Below are 18,929 nucleotides of genomic sequence, written 5' to 3' on the forward strand. Positions count from 1 at the left end.
AAATCCTCCCTCTTTCCCTCAGCGTTAATTTGTCTGCAATTTGTTTTGGCTGCTCTCTTCACATTGGGAATTTGGGTTAGATTTTTTTTGGACATGTGGAAGGCAAGGAAACAGGCAGGAGTCACGGAAGCAAAGGAGTAGAAGTGGTAATATAGCAAACATGGCACAATCATTGATTCATAACTTTTTAGTATACCCCAGTCTTGTACAGGGGTGCTACAGATATCTGTTCGAAGGCTACAAACAGCATCCCTAGTACTGAAATTAGAATAGAAAATGTTTTCACTGCCTTTGTCCTAGAATCACTTTAAGATGCAAGGAAAGAGCACACATTTGTTCCCCTGTAGTCCATTGGGATAAAAGTTCTCAGAGCAGAGCACAAATGTGACCACCTATCTAGGGATCTCCAAATTGCAAACGAGGTTAGATAGGAAAGATCTTTGCCAGCAGAAAGGAGAGCTGGCTCTTGTGGAAGTCTGCTTGCTGTTCTCTTTTGTATGGTTTCCTTCTTGGAAGGGAGAGGATAAAAACTCCCAGTGTACAAGGATGCAGAATCCCTCCCCTCACTTCCACAGTACCAAGGAACTTGAGATCAGAGCTAGAGATGGGCACAAACAGCAATACCAACTTTTAAAAGCCATGAAAAGCCCAATCAGCTGTTCGCAAACAAGCTGTTCGTGAGGCCCCATTCTAAACAAACAGGTGGTCGTTGCAAGCCTCGTTCACTGTTTGTTGCTGTTTGTCAAGCCAGACAGTCTGGCACCTACAATCAATTCCCTTGGCAACCGGAGGCAGGGACTGCCTGAACTCTGTCTGAACTCCTGCTGTTGCCCTGGAAACCCCAATCTAAGCCCAATTTAGCTTGATAGGCTGGTCTTCCTTTCAAGTGTGGAGCTCCAAATTTGTTACAAGGAAGCAAAGAGCAGGGGGGAGGGGGGGCTCTCAGCTCTGGTTTTGCAGACAGTGAGGGAGAGACCGTTGTTGTTGGCATTTTGACAGAGAGACAGGGAGAGTGCATTGGAGCCTGAATTTTCTTTGTGTGTGGTGGGATCTACCTCTTCCAGGGCTGCTGCCAGGTTCTGGGCCAAGCTATTATTTATTACTGGTACCTTTCCAGCTGCCTGCTCAGGTAAGGTTTCTGGGAGTGGTGCAGTAGGAATCTACCCATTCAGGTTCCAGGGCCGCTGCCAGGCTGTGGGCCAAGCTATTATTTATTATTGGTACCTTTCCGGGTGCCTGCTCAGGTCAGGTTTCTGAGAGTGGTGCGGTAGGGATCTTGATGGCTGGAGGAGAGCCTGCTGGCCCCCACGAACAACAGACATGTTAATAAACAGGTCATGTTCATCAGTGTTCATTGTTTGTTGTTTGTGGATGGCAACGAACAACAAGTCAGAGCGCAGTTATTTCTGGCAGGTGGGAGTGGAACAAGTAAAGTCTCCTTGGGAAGCAAGGTGCATCAATTACATGGGCCACATTATGGTGTTTGAACCAAAATAGTGTGCAGGCAATGCTTCCTGGCCTCACTCTGGCATCTTTTGGCTTAAATGTTTAGGGGTGGGGAGAAATCAGTGCTCAAGAGCAGTGGAGAGCAGCTATATGGGGTGAACACTTTGCTCTTGTGACAGATCCGTACAACTGTAATTTTGGCCAAGTCTTACCCAGTCATCAGTCAGTTACAACTGACTCCTGTCAGTTAACCCTTTCTTTCCTGGGAAGGAGATTCTGTGATCCACCTTACAGGGTTGTGAGGATAGAGAAGAATTATGTAAGCTGCTTTGGGTTGCCATTGGAGACAAAGGCGGGGTATATATTAAGAAAATAAGAAAGCAAGCATATCCCTTAGCCTTTGCTATCCATAGCTATCATGGTGGCCTCCTTGATTTCCCTTTCCTGATTTCACGGTACTGTCACAAAGTAGTCAGGCATGCAAGCTGTCATAAGAGTCATGCAGGCAACAACTGAACGCTTCCAACAGAAGCAGCATTCTTTCCACAATTCTCTTTGACCTCAGAAGCTGCTAATGTGCCAAGTTTGTAAGCATCTCCAAACTATTTGGATGGCACAGAAAGGGTGCAGAAGGAGAAACTTTTCCTTTGGTAGAATAGTATTTTTCAGTTAGTCCCAGACCATGTATAAAATGCTCCAGGCAAGTAATATTAGTGGAAAGACACATGTTAGACGATTGCCAACAAAAATCTTAGCAGAAGCCTTGTCATTTTTGAAAAATAGATTGAGGTGGAAAGTTTCCTCCTCCTCGTTCTCCCTTGTCTGATTACAAAGCAGTAGAGTACATCATAAATATTTGGTCAATCAAGGACAAGAGTACATGATTACAAGTGACATTGCACACATTTAACTGATTATGCCTTAACTTTGCAGCCAAATTATTTGTGTAAACTCTTTGGCTGACATTAGAAGTAAAAAAAAAAACTTAGAAGATTCAAAATGTTATTTTGCAGGTTAATATTTTGCTTTTGCTTTCATAACGGCATTCTTCATATGGAAACCCTTATTTCCCATCAAACCAGACGCAAGGAAAAATAAATTCAGCCCAAGTGTATAACATACAGTTGTCCACGATCTGAACAATTTCTGAAAATACTTTAAAAATGTAATGAAGATTTTAAATAGTATAAGAAAGAGTATTTTGCTGTTAAGCTGTCTGGTAATATCATTATGGCCACGTAACCGTGGTAAAATAGAAGTACTCATCAGCAGAGAAATAAACTCAGAACTAGGCAGAGTTGTTGCTCTCTGCAGAAATAGCTGTGTGTGGATTAACACAAGTTAAATGGTGAGTGATGATGGGGCAATCCTGCAGCCAGGGATGGTGTGTGCACTCTGTCTATACAGGCAGTTCCAACTCCAGGAGTCAGAGCAGCCAGGAAGAGGGAGATGAACGGAATAATTTCTGTGCTTATTTGCGGAGTCCCAGAAGCTGCACAAGCAGGCTCTTGTAGCTTGAAGTGCCTGCCCGAGCCCACTGGAAAGAAAACTAGGGCAGCACCGGCTGCATCCCACAGCCAGACCCTATACGTGCACTCAAAGAGTTGAAATCACAGGGCATAAGCGTCATCCCACTTAACTGGAATGGTTCATTTCTTAATTAAAGATTAACTTGTTTTTTTCTTCAGTGGTTCATCAGTAGAAAAGAACAATCTTTGGATTACAAACTTGTATTGTTGGGTAGGCAGGGCTTTTTTTCAGCTGGAACACGATGGAATGGAGTACAAGAACCTCTTGAAAATGGTCACATGGCTGGTGGCCCCACCCCCTGAACTCCAGACAGAGGGGAGTTTAGATTCCCCTCCACGCTGCCGAGGGCAATCTAAACTCCCCTCTGTCTGGAGATCAGGGAGCGGGGCCACCAGCCATGTGACCGTTTTCTCTGAGGGCAACCCACTGAGTTCTACCACCTCTTTTTCCAGAAAAAAAGCCCTGTGGGTAGGCATTAGATATTTGCATATTTAATATCCAGCAGTGAAGCCATGTGAAGTAGAAAGTGGACTAGAAAACAGAGACTTGAGTAAAAGGATGATTGTTAAAGAAATAAAGAATTGAGGAGAGACAAGTAAATGTAATGGCTAGAGTGTTGCACTAAGACTGAGGAGATCCAGGTCAAGAATCTTGATCTTTACATGGTGCTGCTGTACTTTTAAGAATTATGTAGATGGGGGTTTCAGCCAATTTGGGCATCTCCCTGCTACTGCAGCTCTTGCTTTGGAAACTGTAACTGGGCGACAAGAGCCAGTGAGGAGATTGGGGGCTGCATTGCACCCACTGAGCTGAACTAACCAGCCTGTTCTTTGACTGCAGGTATCTACCTCCCTTGTAGCAGGAACAACTAATGCAATCTCTAATGCAGTCTTTAATGGTGGCCCCGCCTCTCCAGCGGTCATGTAAAAAGTTGCCATTGCGCCAAACTCAACCAGAAAGGCTTTAAATGAAATCATGTGTGACTTCTGAGAGAAAGCCTGGAGTAATATAAGAAGCAGCCTTTACCCTCCCTTTATAAAGACACCATCCTGTCATTGAAAGCATTGCTGGAGCTCCCATTATTTCCAGCCCCCATGACAGCTGATTTTGATACCTTAAATCACCCAACTCTTTACAATATGGGGTAATAAAGTTGAACCAGCAAGAATGGATTTCATTTCAGAGCAAAGGTTGCAGCTGTAAAGCTTTTGTTTGTTTTGCTGAATAAACTCATTCAGGCACCAGGTATAAATCTCTCTTTATTAAGTATTGGAGAGTCCAAGAAGATGGATGTGTTAGTTTCTCTCAGATACCATGGACTGGAGACTCAGGCTTTATCACCACTTCATTGTGGTTTCTGTGGATGTGCCGGCTGTTTTAAGAGCTGGGACTTGATCTATTCCTCAAAGGCTTTTGTATGCTTTGGAAGATGGATCTTTACTACTTGCGAAATGACAAAGTGGCAGAAGCACATCTGAGTAAAATTTGCCCGCTTTAAAAAAAAAAAAACTTTGGCATATGTGGGCCACATTTAAAATGTTTCTGTTGGTGATTTCAGTAATGAAGAGGATTACATTTATACAAGAGTTCCTGGATTGCACTGATAACCTAGGTTTAGGGAGCTTCCACACATTACACATGTGCAGTGCCTTTTAAAACACACAAGGGCAGTCTTGGGAGTTCTGTCTGGGGGCAGGATGACCCGTCAACTTACTGGGAAAGTTCCCAGTGGGCCCCTCCCCTGGAGGGTCACTAGCAGTCTCAAGCAAGCTAAGCCAAGGAGCCCCCGTTTTTCAGGCAGCCCAACAGATGCCTCTAAGTTTGGACCCAGACCATGGTAATAACAATCACAAACATTGGCTCATGGGGTGAGCTGGCTGGTGGTGCCATCCTTGCTGTGGCCCCTGCAGGGCTGCCTGCACCACAAGAACTGCTTGCTTAAGCTTTCTCTAAGACTGTTGTGAGATCCCAATCTACTCCTGGTTTCACTTTTGTTTGAAGAGGATTGACCCTGCTGCATCTGATCTTAGAAACAAGATGCATGGAGGAGACAACTGAAGAAAGGAGTCCCAATGTCAAGAATCTCCTTTCCAGAGATTTATTCTGATTCATGTTACCAGGATTGTCGGGGTGCCACTTGGCTGAAGTTGCCTGCCACACAAATGGAAGGAAGACATCCTTGGGAAGGAATTAGGGCTATATTCCATATACTATGCTATAGCCTAAGCCAGGGGTCCCCAACCTTTTTGAACCTGCGGGCGCATTTGGAGTTCTGATACAGTGTGGTGGGTGCAGCAACAAAATGGCTGCCACAAAATGGCCGCTGCAGGAAGGGCCGCTGTAGCCACAAAATGGCTGCTACAACTTACCTTCAGTCATACAGTGAAGATCCTTGAGTGTGGAAGAAGCATCTGTCAGGGCAATGTTTTTTAAAAATTTGCACAGCCAATAAAACCTCCAATGACCTATCAAAAGTCATGCTTGAGAAAAGCCCCACCTACTTCCTAAATCACTTTGTCGGCATCAGGAAAGGTGTCAGTAGGCACAATGATGCCCATGAGCACCACATTGGTGACCCCTGGCCCAAGCAATGAAGAGATAGTGGCAAGGACAGTTTGGTTGCAGTGGTCTGTTTAACTCAGCATACGGCCAGGCAGCAGAGACGGAAGAGCTGTGCAGTTGAGTGTGTGGACCTGATCTGTACCTAAGTGAGGCAGCACTGTTGGCAAGGAGCCCCGATGCATAAGGGAGAGTAGAATATGTATAATAAATACTGACAGCAGTAACAATACTAATGCTTAAATAAAAATAGCAGTAATAATAATACTATGAGTAATAACAGCAGCAAATAGTTGCTGCAGTGTTGAATACTTAATTAAATGTGTAGTAGTAAGAATTTTATAGAGAGAGACTGTATCTCTTGTTCATAAAATTTGCAGCCATATATTAGGGCTAGCCTGTCCTTTGCATACTCTCAGCAATAATTGACCGGATTTTAAAAAAATCTACAATGCCAGAGGGACAAGATGAATGGGTAGTGATTCTGTAAAGTGGGAGACTGGAAATGGTTATCTGTTGGGTCCTTGTACTATCAGCTTAATCCTCTGCATGTTTACTCAGAAGCAAGTTCCCCTACATTCAACAGGACTTCTTTCAAAGTAAGTATGCATAGCCTTTGCATACTTTATTTAGTCATTTTTCTCTAGAGTAAACATACCTTTCAGAATTCCATAGAACTTCCTTCCTTGCTGCTGTCCAAACTATTCCCTTACTGTGTACACGTGACCAGGGGTCATTTCGTAGAAAAGGAGCTGGAGGAACTCAGTAGCATAACTCATTAGCATAACCCATTAGCATATGCCATGCCTCTTGCCATCACCGGAAGTGTGTCATTGGTATAACTGCTTTGTGTGTGCCACACCCCCTGACATCACCTATTCTGACTGTTTTGGACCCAATCCTGGCCATTCAGGGCCAAAATTGGGCCCAAAATGGCAAAAGGGGGCTGAAAATGGCTGAAAAGGGGCACAAAATGGTCAGGATTGGGCCGCTGCTGAGTGGGAGAGTGATCCACCACCTGTCAGAGGCCCGATCCAGGCTGTTTCAGCCCCAATCCAAGCCAAAATGGGCCCAAAATGGCTGAGAGTCAGGTGGGCGGGGCCACCTGACGTGACCTCTTTGGGGAACTGCCGGAACTGCATTCCTGTGCGTTCCCCCTCGAAATGAGCCCTGCACATGACTTTTGGAGGGCAGGGGTTGCTGGTGATTATGGAAAAGAAATCCCACAGAAACTTAACAGAGATTATTAACCAGTAAAACAATTAACTGAGATACTGAGTGCAATTACCTAAACATTGATTAGTGTTTAATCACCTCAATTTATTTTTGCAGGAAGTGAATTCAAAATCTGCAATGGTTTTTGTTTCTCCCTTTTTCTAGATAGAGGAGGATACATGGCAGAAATACTACCTGGAAGGCGTTGCGAATGAAATGTATACAGAGTATCTTTCTAGTGCCTTTGTTGGTTTGTCCTTCCCTGCTGTTTGTGAGTAAGTATTTATAAAGAGTAAACAGGAGAGAGCTGTTTCCAATACCGTTACTGCTTCCGTTGAAATCTAGAAAAATCAAACATCAAACCTCTAGCATTATAGAACATTTCCTCAAATACAAATGCTTTCCATGTAAATGTGATTTGAATCAGAATATGAAATACGTTAAAAAGAGAGCTAGGAAAAATGTTTTATTTGGGAAGCTAGATGGTGTACAGTAGATGAGCAAGGTTGGAGTGCGGTAGCACCTTAAAAACCAACAAGAGTTTCCAGTGTATATGTTTTTGAGAGTCAAGCTCTCACTGGTTCTTGTAACTATTTGGCCCATATTACAGTGAAGATGGGCTTGAAAGGTTTTTTTGAGGGGGTGGAGTTGAATTTCCAGTGGCCAGAGTAGGTTTTGGTCCCCTGTACCATCTGTCACCTCTTTCCAGGACAGAATATATGATTTTTTTAAACAAGGTTTTTTACTATTCATAATTATGCAGGTTTATTTGACTTTTCTTTCTGCAGGAGTTTCAAAAAAAATTAAAGATTTAAGGTAACATGCACAGGCATGGAGGCTGTTAGTAGGATTGCTAATTGCCTAGAGAGAAAAAAGAGCCCTCCCTTTAATAAACACTTAAAGGGATGTGATTGACCAGGTGATGTTGTTGACCTCTGTGCCCTGGAAACTTCCAACTGCCCATTTCCACACACCATTATGCCTCTATTAAAGGAACAGGATCCCCCCCCCTTCATGCTTTTTGGCAACCCTAACCCCAGAATAGGCATGCATTATGTACTGCCTCCACAATGGCTTGGTTGACAAAGAGAAAAAGAAAAAGAAATCATCAGGTAAGTGTTAAGTTGAGGCAGAGGCAGCTAATTGGTTTGTGACATAATCTCAAATACAGAGATGTGTTTGGGGTCCTGATGTTTTATAGCCTGTGAATTATGTGATTGCTTGCTCCGTCATAGGACTGGATTCCAGCAGCATGGAGATAGTAATTCCACAAATGCTAGCGGCAGAGTTTGAGGAATGCCATTATAAATAATCAAGTAGGGCTCCATGAAGAATAGTCAGGGTGGGAAAATCCCGTATCTCCCCTCCTTACCATAGCCAGTGTTGACCTCCCATCTCCCTGTTGTCCCCATGGTGGCATCCATGCTACCACTGCTGTTTTAGAGCTCACATATCAGTGGTTTGCATGTCCAGACTTTGCTGTTAAGTTTGAATGGGTTCTTTTTTTATTTAAAAATTTGGTAGTCATAGGGGCCAGCCCTTTGCTGTTGCATATAGTGACTCTGTAGCAGAGTGCTTGTACTTGTGCATCTTTGGATTTAGTTTCACTTTCTTCACACACAACTCTTCTGTGGGGTATAAAAATCCTTTCTATAAGTGGAAGATAGTGTCCATATGCATTTTCCATGGGCAACTTTGGTTCCAACCTTCGGTCTTTTTCAACATTGTGTTCTTCAAATCAAAATGTGGGGAAGGATTACCTGTCTGTAGCTATAGTTCAAGTTAGAGATGGGCACGAACCAGAATACGAACTAAAAAGAACCACGAACCAGGGCGGTTCATGGTTTACGAACCACTGGTTCATGGAAGCTCGTTTCCATGAATTTGCACTGGTTCATGTTGAACCCCAATGCCCGTTTCCCTGCTGCTGCAAAGTGGCAAGGAAAAGGGCATTTAAACCCCCAGATCAGCTGCTTGTTGGGGATTTCCCCGACAAGCAGCTGATCATTTAAACAGCCGGCCCAGGATTTCCCCGGCCAGCCAAGCCCCACCCGCTGTTTAAATGACCATTTCCCCGCTGCTTAGAGTGGAATGTCCTCCGAGGAATATATGGGGAGAGACAGATATGCTGGTCCCAGTCCGCATAGGGCCTTAGGCAGGCAAGAGTCTACAGACAAGTAATCAATCTAAACATTCAGTCAGCTATTGTTCACCCAGAAGTGAATTCAGCAGAAGGGTAAATAGATACAAGTACATATAGGGACTAGATTTCCATCCATGACAGGGCTGCAGCTGTAGAGGATGAAGCAGAATATTCGATGACGTACCAGAAAGATTTCATTGGCCCCCCGAAAAATTATTTTGTAGCAGGGAAACCTGTTTCCTATCAGGGTTGCCAGGTCCCCCTACCTTAATTCTGGGGGGATGGGAGTATGCTGGACAGGAGGGGGAGTGCCAGTTCTTCCTCCATGCAATGGTATTTCTGAGCGACGGCATCTCCAAGGGAACAATTATTTAGGAATCCCCCTCCCAAACTGAAATGCCATCACTTCCAGTGTGAACCGGAGGTTATGTCATTTCAAGCCCTGAGGAGCGCATGGGCACCATTTCTCAGCCTGCTCCACCTGCCTCTCCCCACACCCTTTCCCCCTCGCTAGATGAATGGGAAAGGAGCATTTGGGGGCAGGGGACCACCTGTCCCCAGAGAGGGTCTGGCAAATATATTTCCTGTCCTTCTATTGATATATCCTTGATGGGAAATTAGCTGTCAGAGTTGGCTGAACCAGGATGTACCAGGGCAAGTCTGCAGGATTAATGCATGGTGGCCGGGATTAATTATTCTGAAGCTTGAGCCCTTAAACAAACAACAAGGTAGTTGGGCCACTGTCTAATATTTTTAAACTGACGGATAATAAAAACCTTTGACTAAAGAGAGAGTTTCAAACAGCATCTTGTGTGTGACATTGTAGGCCTTTACCCCCCTGCACCCCACCCCCATTTAGTTCCAGGCGCTTTTAACATCAGTCTACACGAGAAAATTTAGATAACAATTTAAAAAATATATCTATAGCCAATTTTGCAAAATTACTAAGAGGTCTCATATTTCCATTTTCTGAGAGTGCAGAAAGAACTTTTACATATTTAATCTCTCACCATATAGTCAAACGTAGCTTTGCAATTATGAGGCCTAAAAGTTGACACTTCAAAACAGTGAAAGCAGAGCCCTTGAGGAACCCCCCTGAGCTGCCCATTTAGGACGAATGTTGTCCACACCGGCCCATTTCATTTCCATGTGGCACAATCCTTTTCAAGCCCTCCTCTTTACATCAATATAAGGAGGATATAGGGAGTGTAAACTTCAGAAGCTGCTTTTATTAATTACTTACTTCATCTACTCCCTGCCTTTCTCCTCAGTGGGGGACCCAAAGCAGCTTACATCATTCTCCTCTCCCCCATTTTATCCTCACAACAACTCTGAGATTGTGTGACTAGCCTAAGGTCCTTCAGCATGTTTCCATGGTGGAGTGTCCAGATCCTAGTCATTGTAACCCCAGCATTACACTGGGTTTGTATTCTTTTCTGCCTGTGAACGGAACCAATTTATGAAGTGCTCACTAGTTTATAAAGGCTTACAATTGACTTAGCTTAATAATGGACAATGTTAGCTTTCCTGTATGAATCTTGGCAGAAATAGGCATATGCTAAGCATAACATTTCAAATGATTCTTGTACCACTTTGCATTATGGCTAATTGTGCCCCTTTGGGCAGGATCAAAGTGAAGCACACCCCTGGGAGCTGAAGCTCCAAGCTTTTTCCATTGTCAAGGCAGCTGTGTTTCCATATGGTCCTTGGAAACGTGTTCTGATATGCCTGCATTGAATCTACGGCTATCTTTCATATTGCATGCTAGTATAGCAAGGATAGAGTAATCCATAAAGAAGGGGATTTTAATGAGTTTTAGATGCCTCCCCACATCATTGGCATCCTCTTGAAGCATTTGATTATCTGGAGGCTTAATTATCTGTTTTCAGGTTTAATTTAAAGGGAGGCTGTAAGTCAAGCCTAACCAACATTTTAATGATAATGTGATTCTTCAATTCAGATTAATTAAAACTTAGTAGCAATTAGAATGTTGTGTCATACATTACCACACTTAGTGCGTGACTATTTTCATTGCAGTAAGGGATGTCTGTTCATTTTTATGATAACAGAACATGTCAAAATACATTTTTATTTGGTTCCTGAAAAGAAAGTGAATTAGTTACCATATAATCAGATCTGGTAGAACAGCAATGATCTGCCTTTAATCAGCTCTCTTAAAAATATATCTCATTGGAGTAGTTAAAATGGCAAGCTGTCCATCATGGTTCAAAATCCATCATAGTGGCTATTGCTGTTCAATATTCATTGATAATCTTAAAACCAGATTATCTAAAACTAGAGATGGGCACGATCCCCCCAAAAATAACGATCCAGCTGATCATGGATCGGTGCCAGCGACGATCCCGAATTAACGATCCACACCAATCATCTCCTGTTCCCGAATCGTGGATCGTGGATGCCAAAGCGGGGCACGCTGGTATTCCCAGCTATGTGGGAAGGTGGGTTCTGGCGGCAGCTGACTCTCTCAGTCTCTCTCTCTCTCTCTCTCTCTCTCCAAAGGCTAGCAAGTAGCAAGCAAGAGCTGTGTCCCACTCCACTGCTCGCAGAAAGTGAAACCCAGCCTGGGAGCCCATGGCATGGGTCCCATTCAGCAACACAGGAGGTCTGTGTTTGGCCATCAGAGCTGCCTATCATGGTTTGCAGGGATGAGATTGGAGTGCCCATGGCTACAGAACACCCCCTTCCCCCTCCCTCCCCTGGGTGTCTTCTCCCAACTTGTGACTGCTTTGCTGCTCCGTGGTTGGAAGGAAGCCCTGCTGATCAAGGAAAGCTGGGCTTCCATTCGGGTTTCCAGGGCGACAGAAGGAGGGCAAACAGAGCTCAGGCATTCCCCTGGCTCCATTGCCAGGGGAATAGATCGCTGGCGCCTGAGTGTCTGGATCCCCGGTCTGAGCCCGATCGCTCGGATCCAGGCCCCTCCTGATTGCTGGATCGTTGGCTGTGGACGATCACAATCCGCCGGTTCACGATCACGCGATTGCCATTATCGTGGGTTTTTTTCAATCATAATGCAGATCGTGCCCATCTCTATCTAAAACTACCAAAATGGTACCTAAAGATAAAGCCAAAACAACTTTCTGGGAAAGGGGTGTCCTTCTTGTGGGGGGGGGGCGAAATCTGAGGACATTCAAGGAAGCCTAAAATAGTTCAGAAGATTTTAGTGAAATTTCAGGGGAGAGGAAGTCTCACCAATTCCACTGCTTCCCCTTCCCACCACTGAAGTCTAGTGGCACCAGAGTAAAAAGAATGATGAAGTAAAATACGTTTTAAACCCTTCTGTCTATTACATTTTATGCTGCCCTTCCTGGGAGGAGCTCAGGGCTGCATGCATGGTTCTCCCTTTCCCTATTTTATCACTTCACCGCAACAGTCCTATGAGATAGGTTAGGCTAAGAGAGTGAGTAGTAGGCAGAATGGGGATTTGAACCCAGAGCTCTGAAATTCTAACCTTACAATCTAACCACTACACAATAGTGGCTCAGTTATAGGGCTAAGAACAGAAGGGGGGTATAAATATCTAAATAAAAAAAGTGAAAACAGTGATTTCATTTCATCATTTGTGGAATTTTTCCTCTGGTGTCAAATTAATGAAGTTCCCAAGGAGCGAGGTGACTTCTGCCTCTTTTCTTGCCTCATGTAACTGTATGGGGATAATGCGCCCGTGAAGGCATTTATTGCTCTATTCTATCTGTCCTTGTTTTTGGATGATTACATTTTCCTACCTATTGTACATTGGCAGGCTGAATGTTGAGTGATGACTCTCCTTTTCTTTCTACATTAATTTTCCAAAAATAACCAACATCAAGCCAAATTTGCATCAGTACGTTCTGTAGTGACAGCAGGTGGCGGAACAAAAAGATGATAGATACATCCCTAGTTTCTTGTCTAGATGGTTTAGTGAAGCAACAGTATAGAAGGTTTCCTCTCTAATTTATGCAAGTGAAGATCTCAGCCCCTCAAAAATACTGATTTAATTAGGAGAAGAATTTATTTCCCCCTGGGTAGGCAGGCACAGTTGGTCCTGGCTTCTTTAGAGTCTTTGTGCAGGAACATCTGTGTTCAAACTGCTTCTGTTAATAAATGATGTTGGTAGTTAAAAATGAGGGAAAGAGATTAAAACTCCCTATAATGTCATTTTCACTTTCTGTGAATCTCAACATGGTACTTACAGAGGGGGAAGGCGACCCAGCTGTTTTAAAGTAGTTACGTTGTTAGCAAAAGTCCTGATGATACTACAAATTTATATTGATTTTATACCAGTTGGACCATCTCTCTTAAAATCGTAAGCTTTTCCATAGAAGAATATTTTCTAAGGATCTCTGGGAAGAGAAAATTACTTTTAAACCCATATATGTCTGTTGCCCTCAAACTCAGGAATTTATATATGGAGAGCAAGGGGAACATATTTATTTATTTTATTTATTCAATTTTTAAACCGCTTCTCTTCAGTTAAGATCTTGAAGTGGTTCACAGCAATTACAATGGTTAAAACCAATACAAAAATATAATATTCAGTACAATCACAATAAAACAGCCGTTCTAGTCCCAAGCCCAGCCTATAAAGCCCTGCAAATAATATAAAAATTGCAGATAGATAAAAATGCAAAGCAATTTGCTCTGCCTCACAAAAGAATATTGGATAGCAAAGTTCTGCCTTAAAGAGTTTTCAAAACATCAGCAGGTCTTGCTGAGCATGAGTACCTTTTGACAGTGCATTCCAAAGGGAGGGTGCCACAATCATGAAGGTCCTGTTCCTGGTGGAAGAAAGTCATGCCACCTCGGGGCCAGGAACCACCAGCAAACCCTGCAAAGATGAACAAAGCAGGAGGGGGGGAGTTTATAATGGGAGAGGCGGACCTGAAGGTATGGGTCCCAGATTGTGACTCCATTATGACCCCACGGGTCATAATGGGTACTAGACTGTGAAGGGCTTTAAAGGTGAGGACCAATACCTTGAATTGGATCCAGAGGCCAACTGGAACCAATTCAGCTGTTTCAAAATCAGCATTATATGAGGTGACCATGGTGAATTGGTCAACAATCTAGCAGCAGCATTCTGCACCACCTGAAGTCTTCAGAGCCTCTTTAAGGGCAGCCCTATGTAGAGCGAGTTGCAGAAGTCTAAATGAGAGGTGACCATCACATGGATCAATATCATAAGGTTGGATTGAGATAGATATGGGAAAAGTTGTCGGGCCTGGAGAAGATGAAAAAATGCTGTTCTAGCCACCATGTAAACCTGTTTGTCCATGGAAAGCTTAGAATCAAGCCAGCCTCCCCTCCAACTCTTCATGGAATCCTCAGCAGAAAGCTGGGCTCCATCGAGTAATGGGAGTGGCAAATTCCCCACATCCCAAGTCCTTCCTAGCCACAGGACCTCAGTTTTCAAAGGATTTAACTTCATCCAGTTAAAGTTATATATATATATATATATATAAAGCAGGCCCAGAGAAATCCTGTTATGAATTCTGGAATCCATTAGGATACATAAGTCTCTGCAAGTGAGCATAAATCTGCTCATTGCCCAAGTGGGAGGTGGCAGCTAACAAATCCTGCACTAGTGAACAAAAGATCGTATCTAATGTGTAGCCAGCTTCCTGCTGGCTGCACAACTTGGGAAAGACCCAATGTGACTATGGCAGCCATAAAGTCTAAGGCTGCCCTTGATAAGACAGCCTCTGTGTGGATGTTGAAGTCTCCCAGGGCCACCGACCTGGAGAACTGCAGCACCCAATCAGCAGCAGCCTCTGACTGCCTCAGCAGGCTGTCAGCTAGCGAGCTGGGCTGTCAGTATACCAGCAAAACACCCATTCTTTCTCCAGATTCCCAAACGTTCAGTGCCTGAAATCTTTAGCACAAGGACCCTCAGAAGGGAAAAATATTTTGGAGAAGTATCACTACACCCCACAACCTTCTGTTAGAGGCTGATGAAGGACCAAGTAACTTGGTGGTGTTAATTGCATGAGAGGGACCACATCCTCTGTACTCAGCCAGGTCTCAGTCACACAAACCAGGTTACAATTGTCCTTCCTAATAAGCTCCTGGATGGTTTCAATTTTGTTCTTCACTGATGTGGCATTACACAACATCAGACTGGAAGAGAAGGAAACGTGCTGGGCCCGACCATCATCAGTCCAAGGGATGGAACGGAGGTTAGAAGGGAGGCGAGCATATCCATATCTTGACCCACTTTTTTGAATTCTGTACCTCCTCCCACCACCATACTTCCCCCCCCCCAATTGTTGTGATATACTGATCCTAGAGGCACATTCCAACCTGCAGGCCTGAGATGTATACAGCCAGAACTAAATCCAGCTGAGCAGCAAAGTGAGGCATACAGTGTTAGTATCATTCAAAGCAGCTGATCTCTCTTGGCATAGGCAGGAGTTCTCCCTCTCTCTCTCTGACAGCATAGGGCCCTGGAGGCAGGCGCTCTTATAGTGCCTCAGGCACAGAGGAGGGTGAGGCTAAGCAGCTGGCTTCTCTCAGTACTGGCAGGAGTTCCTTAGTTCGCCTCTCTGTCTCTCTCCTTCACTGGACTAGGATTGCAGAGCAGCAGGTTCAAATCTTTAATTTGGCCATGAAGTTCATCGTGTAATCTTGAGCTAGTCATTATCATTCATGGTTGTTATGAAGGTAACAAGGGAGGGAGAAGAGTGTGGGCCTCTTGGAGGAAGGGTAGAATTTACAAAAAAGAAACAATTGAAAGATTAATAAGGCTTAAACTGAGGATTTGCTGATGTCCAGAAAATTTCCTCACTTTCTCACCCACCCTGTCTCCAGGGTGGGCAGGTGAAGCATCAGGGAGGAAGGCTGGGTTACCCTGCTCACAAAAGACTGACAATGGGAAGGGGTCCTACAGCCAGATTCAGAAACTCCTCCAATCAGCCATGCTGCCTGAGGCAGCTTTTACCTGGCCATAGCACGCAATGCTGATCCTTCTCTTGCAATGGTCCAATCCCCAAGGGGGAGCAAGTTAGTGTGCCCGTGTCCTATGAATGGGATTTTGTCACTTTTAGGTGCAGTCTGCACCCAAGAATCTGTCCTGAACAGACCATTGTTTATTGGGAAAACAGAATTTTTTAAAAAAGCAGATTCTAATTTTATCTATGTAGAAGATTATTAATATTGTAATCAGCTTCTGGAGAATGCATTATTTAAAGGAGCATGCTCAGGCCAAAGCTTATGTAATTTTGTTTTGCAAATACAGGGTATCAGTCACTGCTATACCTGATGCATGTACAAATGTCTTCCTGTGAGCATTGACTTCACATGCATCTGTCTTCTGGTTATAGACAGACTTGTGAGGTATAGCTGTCTAGAATCCACATCTGATGCATCTGACGAAGAGAACTGTAGTTCTCGAAAGCTTATGCTACAGTTAAGTTGGTTAGTCTTAAAGGTGCTACTGGACTCTTTACTATTTTGCTACTACAGACTAACACAGCTAACTCCTCTGGATCTAGAATCCACAGATCGTCTTCGTCCTTCTGTGCAGCCCCACATTGGGACTGCGCAGGCGCAGGCCAGCCGCGGAAAAGATTTTTCTAGCTTCCAGAGATGTGAGGGGGACGTTCGGATCCTCCGCGCATGCGCGCCGGTGTTCCCGCCAATTTTGAATGCATATATATCCGAACGTCCCCGGCATTCCCTCAGTTCCTTTTTCGCCGCCGTACGAAAAGGTTCTATTGTCTAGCGTTTATCCTCTCAGCGTCTCTTCGGAGTTTTGGATTGTGATCTTCTGGTCGGTATTTTTTCCCCTTGTCGGTGGGAGATACCGTTCATTATGTCCCAAACTTCCTTGTTTAAGAAGTGTCTTAAGTGCGGCACTAAAATGACGCACTCGGACGGCCATGAGCTCTGCCTCATCTGCCTGGGCGAGGGGCATGTTGTCGAGCGCTGCTCCATCTGTATGTCCTTCACCCCGAAGGCAAGGAGTGATCGGAAGGCCAGGCTCCGTGCCTTTTTGTGGGATGCTAACCTTCTCCCCCCCAAGCCATCCGGCTCTTCGGGAGATAGACCCCGCTCCGCCGCTCCGTCGCCGGCGCCGTCTCGTAAGTCGCCAGAGCAGCTCCCCGCGGAACCGACGGGGCAACCCGTTCCGGAGGCCCGACCTGACTCCGGTTCCGGGGATCGTCCTTCTGACCGGAAGGCCAAGAAGCGTTCCGCATCCAAGCCGAAGTCCTCCTCCAAGCCCTCGGCCGCAGAGGCTGCTTCGGAACCCCAGCCCAAGAAGGCCAAGGCGAAATCGAGGGCCAAGGGCCGTGCTTTATCCCCGGCTCCGACTGTGCGACCTGGTACTCCATCTGGACCGGTCCTGATCCCTGACGATGTGGTGAGTCTCCACACCCCGTCTCCTCCCTGCACGCCTCCTCCGTCGGTTCCCGAGGAATTCGTGTCGTTCCCATCTTTCACGGAACCGTTCCAGTCATTCGAACGCTCCCTGCCTTCCGCCCCGGCGCCTTCGGAGACCTCCGTTCCATTGCCATCTACCTCGTCGGTTCCGATGCCTCTTCGCTGGCCCGCCCCGGTGCCTGCTCCTCTGCCCCCTTGCCAGCCTGTCGCGGGGATTGGGAACATGACCTCCTGGCAGGATTTTGTGGCGTGGTTCCAGCAGTCGCTGCCCTTCCTGCAGCACCCTTCGGTTCCGGTGGTTTCCGTTCTGGCTCAGCCAGTCGGGCTCCCGGCATCCGCTCCTCCACCTCCTGGCTTGCCTCTGCGTCCGTCGGTTCCGGCGACTTGTCCGTCGGCCCCGAGCGCTCACCGGTCCTCGGTTCCGACACAAACCTCGCCGGAGTTTTCAGATTCCGAGGATGAGGAAGGTCTGGCGTCACCGTCGGAGTGTTCTTCAGATGCGGCCTCTGATCCTTCCCCGGATGACACCGTGGGTGGGCCCCGTTCATCGTCTCCGAATGACGACTACAGGCTGTTCTCCGAGCAGATGGTGCGGATGGCTGCCGCGCTGGAGATAGACGTCTCCTCCACGACCTCCAAGCCCAAGAGTAAGCTACTGGAGGCTCTGTATTCCGGGTCCCCCGCGTCGGTGGCGTTTCCCCCTGTGGAGGATTTTGTTGACAGCGCTCTCGCGCTCTGGCAAACACCGGCGTCCGTGTCCGCGACGGCAAAGAAGGTAGAGAGGTACTACCGTTTAAAGCAGGATGATTGCCCGTACCTCTTCAGTCATCCGAAACCCTCCTCAATCGTGGCTGAGGAGGGTCAGGCTCGGTTCCGTTCCGGTTCCTCGTCGGCGCCGGCGGACCGAGAAGGCAGGAAGCTGGATGGCATGGGCAGGAAACTCTACTCGTCCGCGTCTTTGGGGTTCCGTATTGCCAACTTCCAGGCCATTATGGGGTCCTACAATCTGTTCCTCTGGAAACGGCTGTCCTCTTACCTCTCCGATCTCCCCGAGGATCGCCGCCACTTGGTGAAGGCCCTTCAAGCAGAGGCCATACGGCTGTCAAAACAGCAAATGACAGCGGGCAAGGATGCTGCCGACTCCGCGGCGCGCTCGATGGCGACTTCGGTGGTCCTGCGTCGACACGCCTGGCTCCGGTCCACTGCCCTGCCGCCTGAAAAGAAGGCGAAAGTGGAGGATTTCCCCTTCGAGGGGCCCCAGCTCTTCTCGGAGAAGACGGATGAATCCCTCTCCCTGATGAAAAAGAATCAGCAGACGGCCAAGTCCCTCGGAGTCGCCCCCTCGGTTCAGTCATCGGGTCCGAGGTATCGTTATGGTCGGTTCCGATCCTACCAGGCCCCTTACCAACCTTACCAGCAGCGTCAAGGGCGCTTCTTCTCGGGCCAGTCCTACGGTCACCGATCCTATTCAGCCCAGCAGCGTCATTCTTCCCGGCGCTCCGGCCGGTCCAAGGGCAGGCAACAGCCTTCTTCACCCAAGCCTTCGACCTCGGTGCAGAAGCCCTCGGTCTTCTGACTAAGCCTGAACGCTCCCCTGTTGGCCTCCAAGGACGCCTCCTCTGCTGCCCAGTTTCTGGACAGGCTTCGGCCTTTTTTGCCC

General features: G+C 46.2%; 1 protein-coding gene across 3 annotated transcripts in view; it reads left to right on the forward strand.

The window, feature by feature from the left end:
- Positions 1–18,929, forward strand: part of KCNMA1 (potassium calcium-activated channel subfamily M alpha 1) — a 742,538-nt gene that overhangs the window by 528,396 nt on the left and 195,213 nt on the right. For all 3 annotated transcript variants that reach the window (XM_054982574.1, XM_054982573.1, XM_054982572.1), the window contains exon 15: positions 6,916–7,025. In XM_054982574.1, the coding sequence (XP_054838549.1) occupies positions 6,916–7,025 (110 nt within the window). The remainder of the gene's footprint in view (positions 1–6,915; positions 7,026–18,929) is intronic.

This window comes from Eublepharis macularius, chromosome 6 (assembly GCF_028583425.1).
Source record: "Eublepharis macularius isolate TG4126 chromosome 6, MPM_Emac_v1.0, whole genome shotgun sequence".
Lineage (NCBI taxonomy): Eukaryota > Metazoa > Chordata > Lepidosauria > Squamata > Eublepharidae > Eublepharis > Eublepharis macularius.